Source organism: Lontra canadensis, unplaced genomic scaffold (assembly GCF_010015895.1).
Source record: "Lontra canadensis isolate GAN:19392208 unplaced genomic scaffold, GSC_riverotter_1.0 scaffold74, whole genome shotgun sequence".
NCBI classification, from domain to species: domain Eukaryota; kingdom Metazoa; phylum Chordata; class Mammalia; order Carnivora; family Mustelidae; genus Lontra; species Lontra canadensis.
Genome location: NW_022631068.1, coordinates 9617240 through 9638027, shown reverse-complemented (window position 1 = coordinate 9638027; position 20788 = coordinate 9617240). Strand labels below are relative to the sequence as shown.

Sequence of the window (20788 nt, the reverse complement as noted above, 5' to 3'; positions counted from 1 at the left end):
ATACTGCAAAACAATCGCTAAAACAGATAAAGGTTGAGTGTGTTTTCCTGTAAAAGAAGACATGACCGAAAATAGCATTATACAAAACGTGCTCCTTTCGAAGGTTTGTGGTTAGGTGCAGGAAGTCCTAGTTGGTTCTAACTTCTGTGGTTCTTAAGGCTTGGGATTTCTAAAAATGTTATAAGAATTGGTTTTCACCACAGTCATCACTATATATTATGCACAGGTGAGAAAATGGCCATAAAGAAGTAATCTACAGAGCTCATAAAATTACACCCACTGGGGGAATCCAGCGTTTTTGTTTCCAAAGGCATCCCACAGAGACACCTGCTGCCGCCACGCTGGTGAGCAGCTGTCTGGTTTCCTTCAGAACAGGCCCAGTGCAGGAAACAGCCTCTTAGGGTGTTAGAAGAGAGACCTTACACATGGGGACTTAAAGGTCACCAGGAAAACATGGCTCTCCCCCTGCTTCAAGAACAACCGTGCTTTTAGAAAAGTGGCAACTACAAAGCCATGCTTACCAATAATTGTGTTGCCTATGATCTGTCATAGTTTAAGTCATATTTTCCTTAAAAAAGCTTTTCATTTTTTTTCTTCTAAGTTTTTTCATAAATCTTTCAGGAATTTATTTTTTTTAAGTCTTTTTATTTATCTATTTGACAGACAGAGATCACAAGCAGGCAGAGAGGCAGGCAGAGAGAGGGGGAAGCAGAGAGAGGGGGAATACAGGTGTGTATACAGATGCGGGGTTCGATCCCAAGACCTGAGATCATGACCCGAGCCGAAGGCAGAGGCCCCAACCCACTGAGCCACCCAGGCGCCCCTCAGGAATTTATTTTTTATTCAATAAATTAAACATTAATTTTTAAAGAAGCACATCCATGAGATACAGGGAGGTATATGTGTAATACTAATATAATGAGAGATTACATATACCTAATGCGAGATACAGCTAAAGTAGGAGTTACAAAAAACTTCAGAACTCACCCTAAGGAGGAGTATAAAATGTTGTGTTAGAGCCACTAAGATATGACAGGTGGGATGTGCTATATGTGGGAGGCCATGGACTTAAGGATAATTTGAAGTCTGCAGTTATAGCTGGAGGTGCTAAGGGTCGCATTTAGGGTGCTGATACCTGAGCTGTTGTATGAAAATGGGGGACAGGGAGAAGGAAGAGTCAAGCATAGCATGGATGGCTCAATTTCGACTGTGGGTAACTGGCAGGAGAACAAAGGGGAAAAGACCTTCTGCCTATTAGGAAAGAGACTCTTGCCTATAAAATAAAGCTCCAGATGAAATCTCAAGAAAATTCCCAAAGCAACATAACAGGTTTTTCCAAAAGCAAAAGGAAGTGCGTCCTATCTACAGGTGTGTATTTGCAATGAATTATTTTACTAGAAAGATAGCTTGTCTTTATGCATAGGGGGACATACGGACAAGCATTTTATTCAACACTGTTGATGTGGAGTAGGAATAATATATAAAGACAGAAGCAAACTAAGCCTCAAACAAAACTATGTTTAAGTACAAATTCTCCATTATGTTTGACATCTGATTTCTCTTGGGGAGTTGAGTGTGGCTAGAAATCAATAAATGTGGATATTGTTTAAAGGGGTAAATTTCTTATTAGGTTGGAAGATTATAGTCTTGATCTCTTCTACTGTAGTTGCTAGGTCTGTCTCTAAAATTGTATGATGGGTTCAGGATCACATTAGCCTCTGGAAACTGTCATTTACATTCCATTAAAGCTGTTCTAGGCCAAGGAGAACAAAGCACTTCTTGGGCAGATTCAACCCTGCAGGCCAGGCTACTCCGTGGGAAGGGGAGGAAGGGGAGCAAGGAGTTGGAATTTAGGCTAGAGTTCAGGCCTCTCTCACTTCCTCAGTCCTTAATTCTTGGACAGGGCAAACTCTGTGTAACCACCCATGTCCACTGGACCTCAACACAAGCTGCATCAAACATGGCAGCATCAGTAGTCCATGCCCAACCTCCCCCCTGTTCCTGACCAATTATTATTTAGAGCAATATCTTTTTAAAATGTGGTTGGAGGAATCACCTAAGGATCTTGTTAACATGCATAATTCTAAGCCTTACCCTTGACCAATCGATTCTGAATTGTAGGATGTGGGGCCCAGGAATCTACTTCTTAACACATGTCCTATGTGATTCCTACACGGGCTTTTTCATGAAGTTTCTTAAAAGAAAAAAATAGCCTGTCTTATTTCTGTTGTAGTATCAATATCGGTGTATGGTCTGAGGCTCATACTTGGTATTGAGTAAATGTTTACAGAGCAAATAAAAAAAAAAAACCCAGAAACTAATAACTGTTATAAATAAAGCTAACCTCAAGGTCAGAATCACTTTTAAAATGATATGAAAAAACAACGCAAAACCCTTCTAATGATCTTACCTAAAATGAGAAAGCTTAGCATAACGCAAATTGACATTATTGGTGTCAGATGCTTTTAAGTGAATGTGCAAATATCATTGAATTACGTAGTTGGAAAAAATTTTTAATTATCATAGTTGTAAATATTAAAAATGATATTAATATGCTTAAATGTTAAACTAATGTTAAAATATGTTAATTACTTAAATACAAATTTTATCACATGATGGGACCAATTTTATTCTATGGAACACATTCCTTAAATTAAGAAAATAATTATGTGTAGACACACATACTTTTCAATAACATGACACTTAATTTTCTGTTTCTTATCCAAAGTGGTGATGGATTCCATAAGGAATTAACAAGTTTCTAGATGATGTGGCTAGGTGATCTTAGATTGGTTTGCCTATTTCTTTGGTAATAATCTATTCCTTTATTTCTAACACTGTCCATCAAGTAACTTCTAGATGTTTAAATATACAAACTGATATTCCAAAAGAATGTTATTTCCATCAATAAAGGAAGAGTAATTCTGATTTTAAGGTGTAAAACAAGTAGCTGCATTTTATCTTAGTCAGAAGAAAAAATACAATAGATATTAAATATTTCATCCTGGTGGGATTTTTTTCTTGCATTGTTCCAGAAGGTAATAATCTTCTCTGCCAGGTAACTTTCCACCTTCCTTATAATAGTTATTAAGTGAATTCTTTCTTAGTCATACATGTCTCTATACATACTCTTTTTTTTTAACCAAGAAAAGGAGGGATGTAGATATTACGTAATGACAAAAACCCTCTATACTTAGTGTTTCCTTGGACAATTTCTTTATCACTCTGCCATTGGGAATGTTTCTTATTTTTAGAATTCAGATACTGCTAGGGTGTTTTTTTAAATGTGTACAAGTAAAAGTAGAAATAACATATATGGATTTGCTGGTATCCCTAAGGCTGTCATATATCCTTGAAATGCACAGGTTAGGAGAAGGACATGTATGTATGTATGTATGTGTATGTATACATCTAATGACTTTAATATGCTTGGCTTTTTCAAAAAGTATTGAGAAAATGCTTCCCCAAACAAGACATCTTTATGGAAACATTCAAAATAATTCAAAACTAAGCATACTTTTAGAAATTAAACTGAAAATAAAACAGATTTTCCTCATGGTTTACATTCACAATAAATAAGTCAGAAGCTAATTTTCATAAGTTTTGGCTTCATAGTAGGATATCGAGTGATTTCTGATTTTATACCCTGTTTTGTCAAAATTATTTATATAGAGACCTCTACTTCTGAACACGATGGGCTAACAAAGATTGATTTTACCCCATTCTGGAAACAACCAAAGAATGAATGAAATACATAAGCAACAGATTTCGAGACAATAGATATTGGGCAAGAAGGGCAATGATCCCTGAGAAGTGGGAAATAAATGAGGTGACCATTAGGATTGCCTCAGGTTATCACACTAAAAGAGTTCACAGAATGCAGATAGGGGCACCCCAAACAGTGCCCAGTGAGCATGTCTGTGAGGAGACCTACAAGGAAAGAATCACCTTGCATGAGTACCAGTATGCCCATTCCCACCAGCCGGACTGGAAATCCTTCATTTACACTGCATCAGGTACTATACACAGACAGATCTTGCTTTCATTGTGGGGAAAAATTTGTGCTGGTTACAGTATTGCTATGAACCCAGCTCACAAACCTTAAAAGCAAGATCCAAAATGTCCATATTATTTCCAAGTAACTAAATCACAATATCTCTATACATTTATGAGAATAGTTAGAATTAAAAAGACTGGCCATCCTGAGGATTAGTGACTGTACGGAAGGCTGGAACTCTCACATACTGAGGTTGGGAATGTCAAGTGGCATAAATACTTTGGAAAACATTCTGGCAGTTTCTCAGAAGATTAAACAACCACCTGTCATATAATCTTGTCATTTTACTCTTGGGTTTTTACCCAAGAGAAATAACAGTGCCCGTCTATATGGAGATTTATAGACAAGTTTTCAGAGCAGCTTTATGTAAAACGGTAACTCAAAACAGCCCATGGGTCCATTAGCAGAGGAATGGATAGAAAAATTCTGGTATAGCTGTGTAATGCAGTACTATTCAGCAATAAAGAGAAATGATCTACTGGTAAGTGTTACAGCATGAATGAATCTCAAAATAACTGTGCTGTGAAAGGAGCCAGAAAACACACACACACACACACACACACACACACACACACACACACACCATACACTGTATGATCCCATTTACATAAAAGCCTAGAAAATACCAACTTATCTATTCAGAAAGTAGTTGGTTGTCTGGGCACAGGAGTGGAACTGGGGAGGGGTGGGAGGCTAGGATTACAAGAGGCCAGGAGGACAGTTTTGGAAGTGATTCCATATTCATTACCTTGATTGTAGTAATGGTTTCACAGATGCATATATAATGTCAAAGTGTATCAATTAATACATTTTAAGTGTGTGTATATTATATTTGTTAATTATACTTTAATAAAGCTGTTTTAAAGATGAACAGTAATCACTGTAAAATTCAGTTTCTCAAAGTTGTATGCACATTGGAATCACTTGGGAAAATTTAAAACAGACTGATGTCTAGGCTCTAAACCCAAAGGTACTGAGTTAATTATTTGCTCAAGTGTGTGGCTTGGGTTTCAGAAGTTTAAAAAAAAAACCCTTCAGGGGATTCTAATGGGCAGCAACCTGAAAATTTTAGTATGTTGTTTCTTTTTCTCTGTAAAATTAAAAGTATTGTAATGAGTGTCCGTGGAAGTTACAAACGTAATCATTAGTAATGGAAACCATCGTCTTCTCCTTAATAGAATCTAGCTGTCATTCCAAGTGGAAGTTTAGGTCTCTTATGACAGTGATCAGTTATAAAAGCACTGGAAGAACAAAATATTCAAATAAAAATGCACTCATTTTGTAATGGCGGCAGAGTGACGGACTAGTCAGTTGTCAATGTTATTGATTGTTGAAACTCTTGGGAACACTTAAGTTTGTTTGGAGGACATTTTACTATCTGCTTCTGAGAAAAAGTAGAGTTCAGGAAGGAGAATGTGAGGGTCCACACTTACCTTGGCGTAGATACAACTTTCGTTGAGTCTCTGCAGCGAACAGTTCTTGTCACAGAGAGGGCACATGAAGACTTCGGTGGCCTTGCAAATTTCTTGGCTTGAGAAACCAAAGAAGAAAAAGAAGGCATGAACCTCCACATATAAGAGGCGCTTAGCCCCTCTGGCTAATTCTGTGGGAAGTCGCAAGGCAGATAGGGAAAGAAGAAATGGACACAGTGGGAGTGATGAACAGGTAAGGAAGGATTTGTGTGGCTCCAACTCAAATTTTTAGGATATTTGTGGTAACAGAGATTTTCGTTTGCTTCTTTGTTTTTAGAAGTCTCTGCCAGGATACTGTAATGATAATAGGCCACACTTTGTACTTACGAGACACTTGTGGGACTTTGCTGCAAAGACAGTTAACACAGGATTTCATGGTACTCGAGATAATCTTGTGAAGAACACCCAAGGGAGTTTTAACCAAACTCACAGCTTGGAAATGGCTGAGCTGAACCAAATCTGAATATTCTGATTTCTCAAGTCTATCGACCTTTCTCCTGAATCTCACAGCTTTCAAATCACTAAAATGAACAGCATCCATAATTCACACAACTTCATAGCTCCCACTAGAGTCAATGGAGGAGACATTACGTTCACTGGAAAATTGAGGGGTTGATTTTTTTGCAGGGTCTTGACACACAGTCATGATGATAAGACAGTTCTTATTTACTTAATATGTATTATATTCTCTATGAGAATTAAATTGTCTAATATTTGTCTTTTCAGATGACTTTGTTATATGAGTTGGAAACCAATAACAATTTCTCAAAGGCTTCCCAGCCTGAGAGTTCACAGCAACATATTTTTAAAATGTTTTGTGCCTTTTTCTGTCATAAGTGTCCCTTTCCCACTTAGTAACCTCTAAAAAATGCTCTTTAATTAAATCTGCTTTGGAAATGTTGAAAGTAATTTAAAGGCTTTTGAAAATATATCTGGAAATACAGCTGCTTAATAAGTAATACAAGTTTAATTGTCAGTGTTTACAGCATGATTTACTGTTTTCAAAAATACATATACTCAAATGAAGCAAAAAACAATGTATATGAATTTCAAATCTCACTCCAAAGCAGGAATAAATAGTAAGTAATAATACCATATAGTAATACAGCACTTTAAAATGGGCAAAGGTGGTTTCATGTCCGTTAAGTCTGGTCCACACTGCAATCTCCTGCAATGGTACTTGTCTCCAAAACTAAGACGAAACTGACGATTAATTTAAGTAATTTGCTCAAGGTCATACAGCTAACAACAAGTACCTTAGGGACCCAAGTTTAGGTTTTTGTGATTTTAGGTGTAGTTCCCCATCAACTGTAACATATCTAAAAGAGAAAGATTTATTTCATATTAAAAGCAACTTTCCAATGAAGGGAATTAAGAGTACACTTCTCATAAAAAGCTCTGAGTAATGTATAGAACTGATGAATCTTTTTATTGTACACTTGAAACTATATTACACTGTCTGTTAATTGTACTTGGGGAAAAAAAAACCCTGGCAAATAAAAAACAAAAAAAATAAAGGAACTTTCCTATAAAATTAGTTTATTAATGGTGATGATAATCTTAAAGGTCTAATACTGTAATTCTCCAATTCTCACAGACATCATCCTGCTAGTAATCAGGACATTTATATGAAGTAGAAGAAAAGCAAGTAAAACACTCATATTAAAAGATCAAAAAAGAAAAAAATGATTATACCGCCTCGTAGTTTTACCATTAATTTGTAGGAACAAAAATTAACAGGGCCCTTGAAGGAAATTTTGATTAAAATTTCATAATTCACTCTGTTTCAAGAATGACACAATGTGTCCTACATTGAAATCTCATACTACACAGTGTTAGAGTCACTTTATACCACATCATTTTTTCCATCTCCCACACGGTCAAAGGAATGTACAAACCTATCAAAGCACCATGTCTATGATCCCACGCCATTAGACTGAGTCCTATTTTTTGATTCCAGAATTATTAAGCTCATTTTCTATAAGTTGTTCAAAGTTCAATTTGATATGTAACAAAAAAAAAAATAAACAACTTTTAACAACATATTTTGTAGTCTAAAAAAGGAAGTGAATACTATCACAAATTTCTTTGACTTAAGTTAACCACTAGAGGGAGAGGAAGTGTACAGCCTGTGTTTCTTCATTTCGTTTTCACAGCCTGATAATACAAACTGCCACTTCAATTGTGGCTTTCTTTCCTTTTATGTCTATTAGTAGATATACACATCAAGGGCTGATTCGAAGGAAATAATAATTACCACCAACTTAAGATAATGGGAGTAGGGAGTGATTTGTCCGTTTGGGAGTAGATGGCTGGACCTGCTCCCAGATCTTGATGTTTCCTGTGATTCTGTTAACATGACAAAGCACAGAAGAGGATGCTTGGTGATGTCTATTTTGAGGAAATGTGAAACTGTGAAAGTGGGCTTAAGGGAAGGCAGTATGAAAGCATGAGTAAAACGTGATTTTAGAATCAGATATAGTCATCAGGGAAAAGTAAATCAAATCACAAGATATTACTCTATATCTGTTAGGATTGCTATTACTAAAAAAATCAAAACAAACATAACATGTGTTGGCAAAGATGTGGAGATTTTGGGAGATTTGCACATTGTTGGTGGGACTATGAAATGGTGCAGCCACTATGGAAGGCAATATGGAGGTCCCTCAAAAAATTGAAAAATAGAACGACCATATAATCCAGCAATCCCACTTCTGGATATATAACTAAAAGGATAGAAACTAGGATCTAGAAGAGATATCTGCACTCCCATGTTCATTGTATTGAATGAACCTGGAGGACATTATGCTAAGTGAAATAAGCAGGCACAAGACAAATTATGCATGATTTTACATATATTAAGTGTTTAAAATAGTCAAATTCATAGAAACAGGATAGAATCATGGTTGCCAGAGGGTAAGGGAGGGGGGAATTGGGAGTTGCTATTCAATAGGTATAATGTTCCAGTTATACAATATGAATAAACTTTAGAAATCTGTTGCGTGACATTGTGCCTGGAGTTAACAATACTGTAGTGTGCACCTAAAAATGTGTGGAGGGTAAATCTAATGTCAAGTGTTCTCTACACAATTTTAAAAAAATCCAATAAAGGTTTAAAATTTAGGGCGCCTGGGTGGCTCAGTGGGTTAAGCCGCTGCCTTCGGCTCAGGTCATGATCTCAGGGTCCTGGGATCGAGTCCCGCATCGGGCTCTCTGCTCAGCAAGAGGCCTGCTTCTCTCTCTCTCTCTCTCTCTCTCTCTGCCTGCCTCTCTGTCTACTTGTGATCTCTCTCTGTCAAATAAATAAATAAAGTCTTTAAAAAAAAAAAAAAGGTTTAAAACTTAGCTGACCACTTACTACATACATTCCCTGACCAAGTCACTTACCTCTCTGAGGATCAATTTCTTCATCTCTAGATGGAGATAATATCTAACTGGGGTATTACATAAGGGATATTGATACTGTGCCTGGAACATCATAGGCACTAGACAGACTTCATTGCTAAGGATGTTGTCAGGAGAGGGTTAGAGAAGTCCTTTATGACTCAACAGATTTTTGTGAAAAGCAGATCTGATGCTGATGATAACTTAAATTTCTCAGGGAGTTCTAATGGCAAAGAAGAAAGAATGGACCAGAAAGCTGGGGCTTCTGTTCTTTACCTTAGACCTGGAAAACCATTTGATCTGCCTGCTTGTTCATTTTCATATTCCTATGATATGTGCCAGGTGAACATCTGACCACATTTGGTTAGGTAAGACCAATGAACACATGTAAATACACATATGCACATATTCATAGAGTAATAATCTACAACTTGATTGCTGCATAGTTCTACAATTAACTACAGGGCAATTAAGAAATATGACCTTAGTTTACATGAACATAGTTGATAGAAACATAATAAACACAACCTAATCTTCAGCTTTTAAGCATATTGTTACCTTGTAATAAAAAAAGAGCTTAATAAAATAATTCTAAAACAAAGCAATGCTAAATAAAAGCCCTGTGTCCTCCCCTGACCTGTCATGACAACACCTACAACTTAGCCATGACGTAACTGTGTCTGACACCTTGAATAGAAAATTACAATCCCATGAAATTTTGAAAGTCAAGATATTCAGTGATGCTTATCTTGGTTTAGAATAGAACGTCTGACAAGATGTTAATTATAGTGTGACAGAGTAGCAGTAATATAATACCATAAAGCACTGAAGAAAAGAGTTTGCTAATACCTTTTAAAACACTCCTTGTACTAAAGGTACTTACATGCAAAGAGCCTAATTTACTTCGTTGGTACATAAATCAATAGGAATGGCAAACTTATTCCTTTCATTGCCTTTTGTTCATTTTCGGCTTTGTAGAGGTAGAGGAAGGAGTCTACATCACACAGTAAAACTTTGAGAATATGTTCTCCACAGAACCAACTTGAACAGTAGCTACCCATCTAAGAATGATTTTATGTCTCCATCAGTTCATTTTAAAACAGTGTTTTCCCCAGATTTCTTCACATTCTGTTTTCCCTCCCTTTCCCTATAGAAGAAATCAGAGAGGTAGACAAACCATGAGAGACTCCTAACTATGGGAAAGAAACTGAGGGTTGCTTGAGTGGAGGTGTGTGGGTGGGAAAGTGCAATAGATAGGGCATGTGATGTGATGAGCACTGTGATACGCGATTGACGAATTACTGAATTCTACATATGAAACTGATGTACTATATGTTGTTTAATTGAATTTAAATTTTAAAAATAAATAAATAAAAATTTAAAAAAATAAGTGTGGTTTTCTAAGACCTTGAAGACTACCAAAAACACTGTTAGAACTAATCAATGAATTCAATAAAGTTGCAGAATATAAAATCAATATACAAATATCAGTAGCATCTCTATACACTAACTATCCAAAAGAGAAAAAGAAAACAGTTCCATTTACAATTGCACTAAAAAGAATAAAATAATTAGGGCTAAATTCAACTGACAAGGTAAAAGATCTATGTATTGAAAACTAAGACATTGATGAAAGAAATTGAAAAAGACACAAATAAATGGGAAGGTATTTTGTGCTCATGGATTGGAAGGAATAATACTGTTGAAATGTCTATGTTACTAAAAGACATCTACAAATTCAATGCAATTTCTATCAAAATGTCAATGGTATTTTCTCAGAAATAGAAAAAGCAATCCTAAAATTTGTACAGAACATAACAAATCCTAAATAGCCAAAGCTATCTTGAGAAAGAAGAATAAAATGGGAGGCATGATACCTCCTGGTTTCAAATAACATTATAAAGCAATAGTAATCAAAACAGTATGGTATTGACATAAAAACAGACCCATAGATCAATGGAACAGAATACAGAACCCAGAAACAAACCCATGTATATGTGGTCAATTTTTGACAAAGAGGCCAAAATATACGATGGAAAAAGGATAATCCCTTCAATAAATGGTATTGGGAAAATTGGATATCCACATGTAAAAGAACGAAACTAAACTCCTTTCTTATACTATATGTAAAAAATTAACTCAGAAGGGATTAAAGACTTAAATTTAAGACCAAAACCATAAAAATCCTAGAAGAAAACATAGAGGGGATAAATTCTTTGAAATTGGCCTTTCCAACGATTTTTAGTATTTGACACCAAAAGCAAAGGCAACCAAAGCAAAAATAAACAAGTGAGATGGACTGCATCAAACAGAGCAAAGAAACCCACCAACAAAACAAAAAGACAACCTAGAGAATGGGAGCAAATACTTATAAAACATATATCTGATAAGGGGTTAATATCCAAAATATATAAAGAAGTCATACAATTCAGTAACAGAAAAATAAGCAATCTGATTTTAAAAATGGGCAGAGAAACTGAATAGATCTTTTTTTTGTTCAAAGATCTATAAGTCAACAGGTACATAAAAAGATGACCAACATCATTAATCATCAGCATAATGCAAAACAAAGTCACAGTAAGGTATCACCTCATACCCGTTAGGATACCTATAATCAAAGCCCTGCTGATGGGAATGTAAATTGGTGCAGCCACTATGAAAATTAGTATGGAGGTTCCTCAAAACATTAAAAAACAGGATTACCATATGATCCAACAATCCCAGCTCTAAGTGTATATCCAAAGGAAATGAAAACAGGATCTTGAAGTGGTATTGGCATTCCTATGTTCATTGTAGCATTACTTAACAATAGCCAAGCTATGTAAACAACTTAAGTGCCCACTGATGGATGAATGGATGAAGAAGATGTGGTATGTGTGTGTATATACACACAAATAAAACAGGATATTAAGCCATGAGAAAGAAGGAAATCCTGCCATTTGTGACAACATGGATGGACCCTGAGGCTATTAAACTAAGCGAGATAAGCCAAAGAAAAAATATTGTATGGTATTCCTTTAAAGTGAATCTTTTAAAAAGCCAAATTTACGGCACCTGGGTGGCTCAGTGGGTTAAAGCCTCTGCCTTTGGCTCAGGTCATGACCCCAGGGTCCTGGGATCGAGCCCCACATCAGGCTCTCTGCTCCACAGGGAGCCTGCTTCCTCCTCTCTCTCTACCTACTTGCGATTTCTGTCCGTCAAATAAATAAATAAAATCTTTAAAAAAAAAAGCTGAATTCATGGAAACAGAATTAAAAAGTAGTCAAAAAAAGTGTTTTTCTTTTCAAGACACACTATAACTTCAAATCACAACCTGTTTTCTTAGCCTCAGAAGTTACTGATTTAACAGCCTACAGAGAAATGCCCAAAGAGGGATGGGTGTTTCCACTGGGTACAAGTTTGTTTAGAAAGATACTGCCTTCCAAAGTGGTAGTAAGTTTGCAAAACTCTGAAATAAACCTATGACTAGATGAAATGTGTTTGAACAGTAGGTGTTTCTTTGTTTTCAAACTAATTACCATTTGGCGTTCATGGAGGGCAAGGGGATACTAAGATACCAATCAAGGTTGCTGGTTATGGAACTGGATTTAACTCTAGGACAATGGAAGTATTTCATTTTCAGGCAAATTGTTAACTGTACATATATTGTATATATATTAATTTAGAGAAAACTCAAGGAAATTACTTTTATGATCCTGTTAACTGCCATGATTACTACCCAGTAGTAAGGTCATGGTTAAAAGATGGACCACAGGAGAAAAAAGTGCTGAGCTTTAAAGGAGGGGAGAAGTGTTTTTCATGTTTTGAATTACATCATACAAGCCTGAACTTGGTGATATCCTTGTATAGATTAAATAAAACATTTATTATGAGGATTCATTAATGCCCGGGGGTGAGCCTTGGATATGCTGAATAATAACGTATCATTCCTCCACCCAAATCTTGAGTCATTTCAACTTTAACAGTAGAATCACCATTCTCATAAATGCTTGATTTTCGTCAAACCTTATTTTACTACCATCTTGATACCGTAAGTTGATACTAAAATACTTATTTGTTCTTATAGAGAAAAAGAAGAAAGTAAAAAGTGATTTTATGTTTTCAGGAGAGAAGATTGCTTAGAGCAGGATTTATGTCCTACAGATATTTTGTTCAGACATCTCTAACCACATAAGGTTCCCTCATCTGCAAAGAGGAATACTCGTCTCCAAGGGTGGTAAAGTTCCTATCAAATGAAAAAACAAGAACATTATTGGGAAGCTCTTTGTATATTTTAAGTGCTTAAAGAATTGTAGTTATTTTTTAAAAAAAAAATTATTTATTTATTTGACAGAAGTCACAAGTAGGCAGAGAGGCAGGCAGAGACAGAGAGGAGGAAGCAGGCTCCCCGAGGAGCAGAAAGCCCGATGTGGGGCTCCATCCCAGGACCCTGGGATCATGACCTGAGCCGAAGGCAGAGGCTTTAACCCACTGAGCCACCCAGGCGCCCTCAAGAATTGTAGTTATTTTGATTATCTAAACTACTGTAGTGAGAGGGCATTCTAGACTACCAAATACTATGGAAATGTAAATTATATAAAACTACCATTGCATTGTTGAATTATTAAGTGAGATATAGTGGAAAGAGAAATTTTGCATACAGAGAAACAGTCTTAGAACATATCCAAGAAAATCTGCATATAAAAATATGGAAATGGCCTTTTAAAAATAGTGCTTTTCTCTTCTCCTCAAAAAATCCCAGCAAATAAATTATAGAACCATGAGTTGTTTTTCATAGTCAGCATTATCATAAAGCTTTGCCAATCAGAATAAAGGCCAATACGTTTTAAAAAGTATTATTATTAGCTGTTAATAGCTTACCTTACTTGACTTCCATTCATTGTAAATATTCCATAGAAAAACACACACAAGCCAACAAGTGCTGCAGGAATCAGCATTCCAGTGTACCATCCCAGCCAAGCAAAGTATAGCCCGATCTTCTCACCAAAGTACAGCCTGCACAAGAAAGCAAACCCTTAGTTTAAGGCAACATAAGCAACACTGCAAATGTTGCTGTCACACCTAGTCAGAATTTCAGAAGGACATACCAGCTCAGTTCCTCATCAGTTTCAGGGTATCTTGACATTCCCACTTGTTAGTGAATCCAACAATGGTGATGCTGTTCATCTTTAAACATTGTCATTATGGGGGCAATTTTAAAAAATGTATTCTTTCTGAGTCAAACTTCTTAACAAGGTTCATAAACTTTTTATAAGCCAATTCTTGCCTTTCTCCATCCTCCCAGTAAAATGTCTTTTTGTTTTCCACACACAGAACCGTGCTACACCATACTGCTTTTGTGTAAATTAGAAAAAAGTCTTCCCTGTAGGTAGATGTTGAGAGTAGATTCGATTTTAGTTTCCATCTGCACCCTTGGCCAGATGCCCTTATGCTAGACACAGTCATGTCACACCTTCCTCAACAAAGTTAACTGCAGTTCCTGGAGCACATGATTCTTTCCTTGGTCAATGCTGCTCCCTTACTTTGGAAAATTACATTTCATCCTCTTCCCTTGTCTGGCTTGTATGCATCCTTCACTTTACATCACTTCTTACAGGAAGCCTTTCCTGACTTCCACTGCTACCCTTGCTTAGATGCCCCTGATCTTGCTCCCATACTGCCCTCACCCATATTTCAATGTCCTAAACTTATAACCCTTTATGACAATTAACCTGTCACTCTTCCATTCCTCTCTCTTCCCATAAGACTTCAAGTGCCTGAAAGTAGACTTGTGTCTTCTTCACCAGCACCCACCACAGGGAGTAGTGAATGAAGCTAAGGAAATGGATTTTTTTATTTCCCTTGAGCTGATAAACATAATTTATATGGAAATGGCAGATGAATAAGACCATTCTAATGACTACCCAATTGCTCTTTCTTCACCCAGTCTACTGATCATATCAACTGCTACGCAGTTTATAAAGCTCTGGTAAGAAATAATAATTTCTTGAATTCTCTATGACTGTTTGGTCTCCATCTTCTAAAAATGGTTACTTAACACAGTTTTGTCCAAGGGATATTTTAAAAATTGGTGTTTTATAGTTCATTTAGGAATATTGCACTGGGCAGTGATTCTTGCTAGAAGAAAATTCTCTTGGTATTTTTTTCTGGGACAAGACAATTCTCTTGGTATTTTTTCTTCCTGAAAATAATTCTTTTTCTACATCACTCTCTGTATTGTGCCAATTAAAATTTTGCATATTTAACCAGGTATAGAAATAGAGTCATCTTTCATTTATCCAAGTTTTTGTTTTTTTCATTGATTTCTCCTTGGAGACATAGATCAGTAGACCATTCACATCTCATACAACAATAACGTTCTAGTTGAGACAAAAGCTTATCATAGTAACAGGTATTTCAATAAAGCCATTTGTTCCTTTTAAACAAGTGTTCCTCTGTGAAGTAGAATAGGTTTTTGCATATATTACTAATATAAGGAAATGTCTTTATAATAATGACTACAGAGGGCGGCACAGACAACCCCCTTTAAATAGGCAGCATTATACTGAGATTTTAAATTATATACTGTTGAAGGTTAAGGGGAACAACAATATTGTTTGACAGTAGTTTAATCACCTAAGTTTCAGGAGATTTAGATCTGATTAAGGAAGATAGAGAAGCTAGTTCCAGGCCAAGGAAGCTGAGGGAAACCCCCTTGACCTATAGTGCTGGTATTCATAATATTCTAGGATCTCTAGAGGAATCTCAAAAACCATGCCAAGGCAGGGAGGAATTGCTAGGTTGCTACTGGGGTCACTCTTCACTACACCCATAACCATTCTCTTTTTATCTGTTTTATATTTTGGTAATGAGCAAGTTCCTGGAGAGCAGGAACATGCTGGAGTGTCATCTATATTCTTTTATGGCTTTCATCTTGGGTAGGCCCTTCATCTCCTCCCTCTCTTTTTAGCCACTTGAACACAAAATATATAATTTCCGTAAGCAAAGCTTCCCTTCTATGTCAATAGCCAAATAATTGGTAATAGTAGCCACAGAACCCCAATTATTGAAAATAAAGGTTGCTTACTGAAATTATCTGAAGCTGTAATAGCAATGCGTCCAATAGATAAGAGAATTATTGACACTGAAATGTTTGCTTGAAAACAGCAATTTAATTTTAGTTCCTAATAATAAATGTGATTCTGTGAGTTAGCACATCTCACTGTGTTCACATATCTCTAAAATCACAATTCTTTCCCCTCTCTTTCTCTCTAAATAAATAATAATAATAATAATAATAATGGGGTGCCTGGGTGGCTCAGTTAGTTAAGTGTCCACTCTTGAGTTCAGCTCAAGTCATGACCTCAGGGTTGTGAGATTGAACCCCACTTTGGGCTCTGAGTTGAGTGAGGAGCCTGCCTAAGATTCTCTCTCTCTCTTCCTCTGCCCCTCACCACTGCTCACTCTCTCTCTCTGAAAACAAAACAAAATAATTTTTTCACCTGCACAAATAAGAATCTGATAATTTATTGTGATTAACAGAATTAGAATCAAAGCATCTTGATTTTGGATATGCCCAAGTACTTAATGTCTGAAATGGTTTGGTGCTGGATATTATGATTTGTATATCCAGATCATGTCCTATCCTTTTCCTTTCTGCCCTATGCCCCAGGAGGCTCACCTTCATGAACTGTAGCTCTCATGCTCTTTCTTTCTTCTGCCTTCCTGAGGGGTTTTTTGGATAACTGATGGTACTAGCAGGAGATCACAGAGTGAGATCTAAGAGATATTGGTGTATTGATTATCCTGACTTTCTCCTTCTTGGAGAATGATCTGCCCATAGCTGCTTTCCTTCTAAGACTGTAACTACTGTCAGGCATCCCCCATTTTTGTTTTTGACAGGTTCTACCAACTGTTCCCTCCCCCTGTTCCTCCAGGCCAAGGTTTGATAAAGAGCATCTAATTTTTACTTGTCCCTAGAAGCTTCATCATCATTATCCATTTGCTCCCTTGATACTACTTACACTTCTGCATATACTTCTTTTATTAGATTTTCTTCTGACAGCCTTTCTATTCTATCAGTTCTATCAGTTTCCTGCTGGGACAATGCTGACAGTTATAAGTTATTCTTGATATTTACATTTTATAAACAGTTCAAAGTATCAATATAGATAAACTCATGGATGCTCTTTTTTCATTCATTCTAAGAATATTTATAGTTAGCTAGACACTTGATTAGGTCATTTTTAATATGTATTTCCTGGTATTTTTTTAAAAGAACAAATTATCCTCCATCAAAATTAAATAAATCATGAATATAACAGTGTCTGGAGATTAACTGAAATTGAAAGCAGTTACTCACTAGAAATGTGCTTCTTGGAATAGAATAGATACTCACTAAATTCTTGGTTGAAATAAAAATATATGTATAGATGCTGTGTTGGTCATTTTCCTTTTTCTCTCAGATCCATGTTCTGCCTTTCCCTATTTTGGTTTGTTTCACTGGGAAGTAGATTACACAGGTTCCATTGTAAATTGCTCCTGGTTAAGTTGGATAAGGAGGTGCTGGAAGACTCAAAGATAGAGGGAGGGGGGATCATTCCTTCTCGCTTGGTTATCCTCAGGGAAAAGTGGTCATACCTTCTCCAACACTTTACTTCTCTGTGGACAGTCCTAGTCATGGATGGTATAGCTCCTGGCCAATGGCCCAGGTAGGGGGTCTCTGGAATATACTTCATCTCATTTTCCTTCCAACCTCAGGATTGTTAGCAATCTTCTGCTGTTATTAATCTCTGGTTGCCTCACTATTCCTCTCTGATTTCTCAACTTTGTCATCCACTGTATAACCAAAGCCCTAAATTAAGTTTCTTTTATTGAAAAGACCTACAGTGGCTTCTTTTTCCCTGACTACATCCTGAGTAATACAGATGATTTGGTGAGCGAATGAGGTAATTCCAAATCTAGGAAAATGACAAGAGCACAGCATACTATATCTTTCATTATCAATCCACCCACATTACCTGATTAAATCCAGGGGCTGATGCTTATACCACATTCCCCAGCGTGCCCAGCGCTCATATAATAGATGTCTATTATTCTGAGGTCCATGCGTTTTGATGGGTTGGTTACTTTTGTAGGCTCCCTGAAACACATAACCAAAGATAAGTTCCCTTAGTAAATATGAACTAAACAAGAATTGCTTTTACTATTTTTTCCTTACAGAACAATTTAGTAGCGTATTGAAAGCTGCAGATATGTAAGCTTAAGCCCATCACTGGAATGATGTAGTAAATGCCTTTATATATCTCCTCTTCATTGAAAATATACTGATAATTCTTTAAAAGTCCTTTCTTAAAGTCCCTTTTTAAACTAATGAAATCCCTTTCACTTAAAGTAAACTAGAATTTAGGTTTTACTGTTTGTAACCTAAGATCTTTTAATAAACAATATCTCATCACCATCACTGAGGGAAATAGTTGTAATCCTTATTTCAGAAATTAAGAGTATTATTCTACTTTAAAGAAGTGACTCAGTCCCAGGAAATATTTCTTTTATTTACAGAAGCTAAAGAAGAAAGTAAATGCTCAATCAAAAAGTGTAAGAAGCCTAAGTCACAAGTGCTAATCAAGTTTTTAAATTCTAGAATCCTTAGACCTTACTTTGGATAATATATTCCAAAAATGGAAACATTTTCAAATTCTTTATATCTCCCCTCAAAAATTGTCATACAGATTGCAATTATAGACACATAGAATATATATGCCTGATAGAGGAAGAGCTTTGATTTTATAATCAAAAAGGAGGGGAACAAATATGGTTACTATTTTCTAAACCAAAACTTAGGACAGAATTTGACAAACTCCCTCTTATTCCAATGTGTGATTCTACTTTTATAAACCGTTTAATGAAATTTAAAACAAGTGGAGTTATGCCTTAGTTTCCTTATGTAGATGATGAGAGTAAGAATCAGTTTAATGATTTCCACCATAGGGAGGTTTTGTGAGGGCCCACCTGCACTATAAAGTGCTGGGTACATATAAGTCAGTGTTAGTTAATTTCGTTTCTGATACAGTGTGGCCATTGAAAAGCAGAAAACTGTCATTTGAGTGATCCCAGACAACCAGAGATGTGAGTTCTTATGAAGAAAGAACACCCTGAATCACAGTGCACCAGGCTGAAAGGAGACACATATGTGGATTTCACTCTGTGGCTTCCTAATGAAATAGATAAATTAATTAGGTAAAGATGGAAGTACAGTTAAAGTGCTGATGGGTTCAAGGCAGGCTGCCCCAGAATGTGTTACTTTGGCATGTAGATTATTTCTAAGTTGAAAACAATTAATGACCAATAAACTCAAGAAGAGTTTTTTACCTAACCTCTTACCTGCTCAAAATAATTTAGATAGGAAGCCTAGAAGAGTAAGGAGAATTATTACCAAAGATAACTTTTTTACATAAGAAATACTTATCTGTATGACATGGCAAACATTTGTTCACCCAACATTTGCTCTTCCAATGTCCTGTGAATTATCTCCCTCCTAGACCCCTGCCTTCTTCTTAGCTCAGGACAGCATATAAACCTCAATTCCTGATTGCTGGAAGCTTCTCATGTCTTTGTGGGGATCTGTATATGTGTAATTACATTTGCTTTTCTTCTATTAACCTGCTTTATGTCAATTTATAAGGTCGGTCAAAGAACCCTAAAGGGAAGAAGAGAAAAGTTTTCCTCTCCAAGTTTTTAAGTCCAAGTTTTCTTCCTTAAGAGATCAAGGCTTTTAAAGCCTAAAGATTAGAAGTTAAGGAGATAAAAGTAAAGATCAAGATTTCAAGCATGGGCATGTCTACCTGGGAAATGTCTGTTTGCTTGTCCAGCTGGACTGATCTGTTAGGGTAGACTGCCTGAGATTGGGTAAGTAAGGGAAGGTGAACCAAAATCTCAGCTTTCTTTCAGTCACTAATGATAATCTTTCTAAAATACCTGACTTTGCTTCCCAGTCTCAGTGGGCAGACACAGGCACATCCTCGGTCTTAGGGTCTAAGCTTAGAAACCCTAGTAGATCATTGTTCTAATTCTGCTCAAGAACCTCAACCGTACTGTTCTGGGTTGACAGTGACACCTGGTGGCTTTAAGAGATAATTGCAGTGATGACCCCTGTTGGCCCACGTGTTTCCATGTGCACTCAGTGACCACCCCTCCACATCCTCATGATCAGTCCCCTACTCCAACCAACAGAGAAGAATAAACAGGACTATTATTTACAACCTATCCCAAATAGGTTCTAAATTTCACACAAGAAAATGTCAAACGAACACAGACTAGTTATATAGACGAAATTACTCACAATAAGAACAAACCGTAAAAGCTCTCCCAGGGCCTTAGATTTGCTAGTCTGAACACGGTACCACTTACCAACTATGTCAAATCTGACATCGTGGTTAATTTCTCTGAGCTTTATTTCTGCATCTCTACAATGAGAAAACAATATCTATCCCTCAAGGATTATTTTCAGATTAATGGAAAAATACATGCACAAGCCCTGTTGCATGAAATAATCCAAATATTACTCATTATTATTATTCCCATTCCTACAGTAAGTAAGATATTCATAGCACAAGGAATAGATGAATTGGGGTCTGGCTTCCTGGGCTCTAACCTGTGCCTTTGACTCTTAATTTTTCTGTGCCTCAATGATCTAGCTATGACACAGGGCTATTATTATTGTCTCTCTCAAAGGGTTGCCCTAAGGATTAAATGAGATTATCCATATAAAACACTTAGCTCAGTGCCAAATAGGAAGTACACAATGTATTTTATCCTTTAAAAATTTTACTAGACTGGGATTCTTCAGGTATAGGGGTTATACCTTTTGAGTCCTCAGTCTTTATAAACAGAAGTG

General features: G+C 36.4%; 1 protein-coding gene across 6 annotated transcripts in view; it reads right to left on the bottom strand.

The window, feature by feature from the left end:
- LOC116881433 (anoctamin-3) overlaps positions 1–20788 on the bottom strand; it is a 284096-nt gene that overhangs the window by 71993 nt on the left and 191315 nt on the right. For all 6 annotated transcript variants that reach the window (XM_032881227.1, XM_032881226.1, XM_032881228.1 and 3 more), the window contains 3 exons: positions 17913–18034; positions 13774–13908; positions 5491–5587 (listed from right to left, as the gene is read on the bottom strand). In XM_032881227.1, the coding sequence (XP_032737118.1) occupies positions 5491–5587; positions 13774–13908; positions 17913–18034 (354 nt within the window). The remainder of the gene's footprint in view (positions 1–5490; positions 5588–13773; positions 13909–17912; positions 18035–20788) is intronic.